General features: G+C 47.0%; 1 protein-coding gene across 1 annotated transcript in view; it reads left to right on the top strand.

The window, feature by feature from the left end:
* Positions 1 to 5,809: 5,809 nt before the first annotated feature.
* Positions 5,810 to 7,440, top strand: part of RHPN1 (rhophilin Rho GTPase binding protein 1) — a 41,625-nt gene continuing 39,994 nt past the window's right edge. Inside the window, exon 1 of the mRNA XM_075271936.1 lies at positions 5,810 to 5,971. Within this exon, the coding sequence (XP_075128037.1) occupies positions 5,810 to 5,971 (162 nt within the window). The remainder of the gene's footprint in view (positions 5,972 to 7,440) is intronic.

Consider the following 7,440-nt stretch of genomic DNA (forward strand, 5'->3'; position numbering starts at 1 on the left):
ACAATCGGCCTCTCCTGACATGGCTGATAACAGATAGTAATAGATTGTATTCCCCTGTCCTACAGTCGGCCTCTCCTCTCCTGACATGGCTGATAACAGATAGTAATAGATTGTATTCCCCTGTCCTACAATCGGCCTCTCCTGAGATGGCTGATAACAGATAGTAATAGATTGTATTCCCCTGTCTTACAGTCGGCCTCTCCTGACATGGCTAATAACAGATAGTAATAGATTGTATTCCCCTGTCCTACAGTCGGCCTCTCCTCTCCTGACATGGCTGATAACAGATAGTAATATATTGTATTCCCCTGTCCTACAGTCGGCCTCTCCTCTCCTGACATGACTGATAACAGATAGTAATAGATTGTATTCCCCTGTCCTACAGTCGGCCTCTCCTCTCCTGACATGGCTGATAACAGATAGTAATAGATTGTATTCCCCTGTCCTACAATCGGCCTCTCCTGACATGGCTGATAACAGATAGTAATAGATTGTATTCCCCTGTCCTACAGTCGGCCTCTCCTCTCCTGACATGGCTGATAACAGATAGTAATAGATTGTATTCCCCTGTCCTACAATCGGCCTCTCCTGACATGGCTGATAACAGATAGTAATAGATTGTATTCTCCTGTCCTACAGTCGGCCTCTCCTCTCCTGACATGGCTGATAGCAGATAGTAATAGATTGTATTCCCATGTCCTACAGTCGGCCTCTCCTGACATGGCTGATAACAGATAGTAATAGATTGTATTCCCCTGTCCTACAGTCGGCCTCTCCTCTCCTGACATGGCTGATAACAGATAGTAATAGATTGTATTCCCCTGTCCTACAGTCGGCCTCTCCTCTCCTGACATGGCTGATAACAGATAGTAATAGATTGTATTCCCCTGTCCTACAGTCGGCCTCTCCTCCCCTGACATGGCTGATAACAGATAGTAATAGATTGTATTCCCCTGTCCTACAGTCGGCCTCTCCTCTCCTGACATGGCTGATAACAGATAGTAATAGATTGTATTCCCCTGTCCTACAGTCGGCCTCTCCTCTCCTGACATGGCTGATAACAGATAGTAATAGATTGTATTCCCCTGTCCTACAGTCGGCCTCTCCTCTCCTGACATGGCTGATAGCAGATAGTAATAGATTGTATTCCCCTGTCCGACAGTCGGCCTCTCTTCTCCTGACATGGCTAATAACAGATAGTAATAGATTGTATCCCCCTGTCCTACAGTCGGCCTCTCCTCTCCTGACATGGCTAAGAACAGATAGTAATAGATTGTATTCTCCTGTCCTACAGTCGGCCTCTCCTGACATGGCTGATAACAGATAGTAATAGATTGTATTCCCCTGTCTTACAGTCGGCCTCTCCTGACATGGCTAATAACAGATAGTAATAGATTGTATTCCCCTGTCCTACAGTCGGCCTCTCCTCTCCTGACATGACTGATAACAGATAGTAATAGATTGTATTCCCCTGTCTTACAGTCGGCCTCTCCTGACATGGCTAATAACAGATAGTAATAGATTGTATTCCCCTGTCCTACAGTCGGCCTCTCCTCTCCTGACATGGCTGATAACAGATAGTAATATATTGTATTCCCCTGTCCTACAGTCGGCCTCTCCTCTCCTGACATGACTGATAACAGATAGTAATAGATTGTATTCCCCTGTCCTACAGTCGGCCTCTCCTCTCCTGACATGACTGATAACAGATAGTAATAGATTGTATTCCCCTGTCCTACAGTCGGCCTCTCCTCTCCTGACATGGCTGATAACAGATAGTAATAGATTGTATTCCCCTGTCCTACAATCGGCCTCTCCTGACATGGCTGATAACAGATAGTAATAGATTGTATTCCCCTGTCCTACAGTCGGCCTCTCCTCTCCTGACATGGCTGATAACAGATAGTAATAGATTGTATTCCCCTGTCCTACAATCGGCCTCTCCTGACATGGCTGATAACAGATAGTAATAGATTGTATTCCCCTGTCTTACAGTCGGCCTCTCCTGACATGGCTAATAACAGATAGTAATAGATTGTATTCCCCTGTCCTACAGTCGGCCTCTCCTGACATGGCTAATAACAGATAGTAATAGATTGTATTCCCCTGTCCTACAGTCGGCCTCTCCTCTCCTGACATGGCTGATAACAGATAGTAATAGATTGTATTCTCCTGTCCTACAGTCGGCCTCTCCTCTCCTGACATGACTGATAACAGATAGTAATAGATTGTATTCCCCTGTCTTACAGTCGGCCTCTCCTGACATGGCTAATAACAGATAGTAATAGATTGTATTCCCCTGTCCTACAGTCGGCCTCTCCTGACATGGCTAATAACAGATAGTAATAGATTGTATTCCCCTGTCCTACAGTCGGCCTCTCCTCTCCTGACATGGTTGATAACAGATAGTAATAGATTGTATTCTCCTGTCCTACAGTCGGCCTCTCCTCTCCTGACATGACTGATAACAGATAGTAATAGATTGTATTCCCCTGTCTTACAGTCGGCCTCTCCTGACATGGCTAATAACAGATAGTAATAGATTGTATTCCCCTGTCCTACAGTCGGCCTCTCCTCTCCTGACATGGCTGATAACAGATAGTAATATATTGTATTCCCCTGTCCTACAGTCGGCCTCTCCTCTCCTGACATGACTGATAACAGATAGTAATAGATTGTATTCCCCTGTCCTACAGTCGGCCTCTCCTCTCCTGACATGGCTGATAACAGATAGTAATAGATTGTATTCCCCTGTCCTACAGTCGGCCTCTCCTCTCCTGACATGGCTGATAACAGATAGTAATAGATTGTATTCCCCTGTCCTACAATCGGCCTCTCCTGACATGGCTGATAACAGATAGTAATAGATTGTATTCCCCTGTCCTACAGTCGGCCTCTCCTCTCCTGACATGGCTGATAACAGATAGTAATAGATTGTATTCCCCTGTCCTACAATCGGCCTCTCCTGACATGGCTGATAACAGATAGTAATAGATTGTATTCTCCTGTCCTACAGTCGGCCTCTCCTCTCCTGACATGGCTGATAGCAGATAGTAATAGATTGTATTCCCATGTCCTACAGTCGGCCTCTCCTGACATGGCTGATAACAGATAGTAATAGATTGTATTCCCCTGTCCTACAGTCGGCCTCTCCTCTCCTGACATGGCTGATAACAGATAGTAATAGATTGTATTCCCCTGTCCTACAGTCGGCCTCTCCTCTCCTGACATGGCTGATAACAGATAGTAATAGATTGTATTCCCCTGTCCTACAGTCGGCCTCTCCTCCCCTGACATGGCTGATAACAGATATTAATAGATTGTATTCCCCTGTCCTACAGTCGGCCTCTCCTCTCCTGACATGGCTGATAACAGATAGTAATAGATTGTATTCTCCTGTCCTACAGTCGGCCTCTCCTCTCCTGACATGGCTGATAACAGATAGTAATAGATTGTATTCTCCTGTCCTACAGTCGGCCTCCCCTCTCCTGACATGGCTGATAACAGATAGTAATAGATTGTATTCCCCTGTCCTACAGTCGGCCTCTCCTCTCCTGACATGGCTGATAACAGATAGTAATAGATTGTATTCCCCTGTCCTACAGTCAGCCTCTCCTCTCCTGACATGGCTGATAACAGATAGTAATAGATTGTATTCCCCTGTCTTACAGTCGGCCTCTCCTGACATGGCTAATAACAGATAGTAATAGATTGTATTCCCGTGTCCTACAGTCGGCCTCTCCTGACATGGCTGATAACAGATAGTAATAGATTGTATTCCCCTGTCCTACAGTCGGCCTCTCCTCTCCTGACATGGCTGATAACAGATAGTAATAGATTGTATTCCCCTGTCCTACAGTCGGCCTCTCCTCTCCTGACATGACTGATAACAGATAGTAATAGATTGTATTCCCCTGTCCTACAGTCGGCCTCTCCTCTCCTGACATGGCTGATAACAGATAGTAATAGATTGTATTCCCCTGTCCTACAGTCGGCCTCTCCTCTCCTGACATGGCTGATAACAGATAGTAATAGATTGTATTCCCCTGTCCTACAATCGGCCTCTACTGACATGGCTGATAACAGATAGTAATAGATTGTATTCCCCTGTCCTACAGTCGGCCTCTCCTCTCCTGACATGGCTGATAACAGATAGTAATAGATTGTATTCCCCTGTCCTACAGTCGGCCTCTCCCCTCTCCTGACATGGCTGATAACAGATAGTAATAGATTGTATTCCCCTGTCCTACAGTCGGCCTCTCCTCTCCTGACATGGCTGATAACAGATAGTAATAGATTGTATTCTCCTGTCCTACAGTCGGCCTCTCCCCTCTCCTGACATGGCTGATAACAGATAGTAATAGATTGTATTCCCCTGTCCTACAGTCGGCCTCTCCTCTCCTGACATGGCTGATAACAGATAGTAATAGATTGTATTCCCCTGTCCTACAGTCGGCCTCTCCTCTCCTGACATGGCTGATAACAGATAGTAATAGATTGTATTCCCCTGTCCTACAGTCGGCCTCTCCTCTCCTGACATGGCTGATAACAGATAGTAATAGATTGTATTCCCCTGTCCTACAGTCGGCCTCTCCTCTCCTGACATGGCTGATAACAGATAGTAATAGATTGTATTCCCCTGTCCTACAGTCGGCCTCTCCTCTCCTGACATGGCTGATAACAGATAGTAATAGATTGTATTCTCCTGTCCTACAGTCGGCCTCTCCTCTCCTGACGTGGCTGATAACAGATAGTAATAGATTGTATTCTCCTGTCCTACAGTCGGCCTCTCCTGACATGGCTGATAACAGAGGACAATAGCGGGCAGGCTGCAGGCAGTATTTCTTGTCTTTGATCTTTGCCCAACTGAGGAATAAAGAAGGCGGAAACTTTCACCTGGTTGCAGTAAAGTGACTGACACTGTTTATATTCAGGCGCCGGCACCATCTGCATCACTCGGGAGTCACAGACACAGGTCAGTGCTGGGGGAGCGGATAATGATGGGGGTTATTATCATATGAGGAGAATCACATCAAATACAAGATCAGGAATAATATAATACTATCTGCCCCGAGCCCTGTCAATATATCACTATGTATCAGGAGGTAGAGGAGCGATGTTCTGCATATATATAGAGAGGTCAGTGGTGTAATAATCTGCAGAATATATCACTATGTATCAGGAGGTAGAGGAGCGATGTTCTGCATATATATAGAGAGGTCAGTGGTGTAATAATCTGCAGAATATATTGCTATGTATCAGGAGGTAGAGGAGCAATATTCTGCATATATATAGAGAGGTCAGTGGTGTAATAATCTGCAGAATATATCGCTATGTATCAGGAGGTAGAGGAGCGATGTTCTGCAGGTCTTTAGGGAGGTCAGTGGTGTAATAATCTGCAGAATATATCGCTATGCATCAGGAGGTAGAGGAGTGATGTTCTGCATATATATAGAGAGGTCAGTGGTGTAATAATCTGCAGAATATATCGCTATGTATCAGGAGGTAGAGGAGCGATGTTCTGCATATATATAGAGAGGTCAGTGGTGTAATAATCTGCAGAATATATCGCTATGTATCAGGAGGTAGAGGAGTGATGTTCTGCATATATAGAGAGAGGTCAGTGGTGTAATAATCTGCAGAATATATCGCTATGCATCAGGAGGTAGAGGAGTGATGTTCTGCATATATATAGAGAGGTCAGTGGTGTAATAATCTGCAGAATATATCGCTATGTATCAGGAGGTAGAGGAGCGATGTTCTGCAGGTCTGTAGGGAGGTCAGTGGTGTAATAATCTGCAAGATATAGATGTCAACAGTTGATACAATATCGCAGGTTCCTCAGCTTGTTACACACCTCCCAACCGTCCCGGATTCTGCAGGACAGTCTCAGATTCTGGGTTGTGCCCTGAGGTCCTGGTCGGCAGAAGGTCTGTCCCATATTCAACTCATCTGTGTCCAGATGACTCTGGTGACCGAAGCATCTCCTGCTGCATCCCTGTGTGCTCCGGCCCCCGGACTTGTAGATATGATGGGATGACGTCACTCACATCGCACCTACAGCTTCAAGAACACTCCGGGACTGAGACTGCAGGCAGAGGGGTGGGGAGTGAGGAGAGGGGAGGAGAAGAAAAGAGGGGAGGAGCAGAGGAGAGGAGAAGAGAAGAGTAGAGGGAAAGAGGAGAGGGGATTAGCAGAGGAGAGGGGAGGAGAAGAGGAGAGGGGAGGAGCAGAGGAGAGGGGAGGAGCAGGGGAGAGGGGAGGAGCAGGGGAGAGGGGAGGAGAAGAGGAGAGGGAATTAGCAGAGGAGAGGGGAGAAGCAGAGGAGAGGGGAGGAGAAGAGGAGAGGGGAGGAGAAGAGGAGAGGGGAGGAGCAGAGGAGAGGGGATGAGCAGGGAGCGAGAAGAGGGGAGGAGCAGCTGAGTAAGGAGAGGGGAGGAGCAGGGGAGAGGGGAGGAGGAGAGGGGAGGAGGAGAGGGGGAGGAGCAGCTGAGTAAGAAGAGGGGAAGAGCAGGGAGCGAGAAGAGGGGAGGAGCAGAGGAGAGGGGAGGAGAGCAGGGGAGAGGGGAGGAGCAGAGGAGAGGGGAGGAGCAGGGTTTTTATGTTAAGCTATGGGGACAGATTGAGGGGGGGACATGAAATTAGGGGCAGATGAGGGGGGATAAGAAACAATGGGGGTTACTGGATGGAGACATTAAACTAGGAGGCAACATGTCTGCCTCTAGTTGCCCTCAGTTTAATGTCCTCCTCCAACTACCCCCACTGTTTAATGTCCCCCTCCAGCTGACCCAGTTTAACGTCCCCCTTCCCATTTGCCCCCTTTTTAAACTGTGGCACAAGGAGAGGGACTTCATACTGTGTGGCAATTGGAGGGAAACATTATACTGTGGGGGCACAAAGAAAAATGGAATGAGAATGGGCGGAGTCAATGTAGAAATGGGTGGAGATAAATCTGCTGCACCGCGCATAGTGCATGTTCTTAGAAGGTTGGGAGGTATGCATGTTAGGTTGTACCTCTGACTCTTCCTCCTTCTCCCCAGGTCATGGGTCACTTCTGGCTCCTCCCCTTGGCCGCCTCCTTCCTCCTCACCATCCTCTTCCTTCTCTCTCACTGGAAAAAACAGAAAAAATACCAGTTCTTACCCCCCCGGACCTGCCCCCCTGCCCCTGCTGGGCACCCCCAAATATATTGGAGGATCCGAGCAGCCTGTAAATACTTCCAGAGGTGAGTGAAGAAATCCTACAATAAATATGTGAACCCCCTGAGAAACTGCACAGTGATACACACTACAATATACAATATATACAGTACAGACCGAAAGTTTGGCCGCACCTTCTCACTCGCAGAGTTTTCTTTATTTCCATGACTATGACAATTGTAGATGACACTGAAGTCAGACATGTGGGATTATAGACTTACCAAACAGTGTGACACAACTA

Source organism: Leptodactylus fuscus, chromosome 4 (genome assembly GCF_031893055.1).
Source record: "Leptodactylus fuscus isolate aLepFus1 chromosome 4, aLepFus1.hap2, whole genome shotgun sequence".
In the NCBI taxonomy this organism is placed as follows: Eukaryota; Metazoa; Chordata; class Amphibia; order Anura; family Leptodactylidae; genus Leptodactylus; species Leptodactylus fuscus.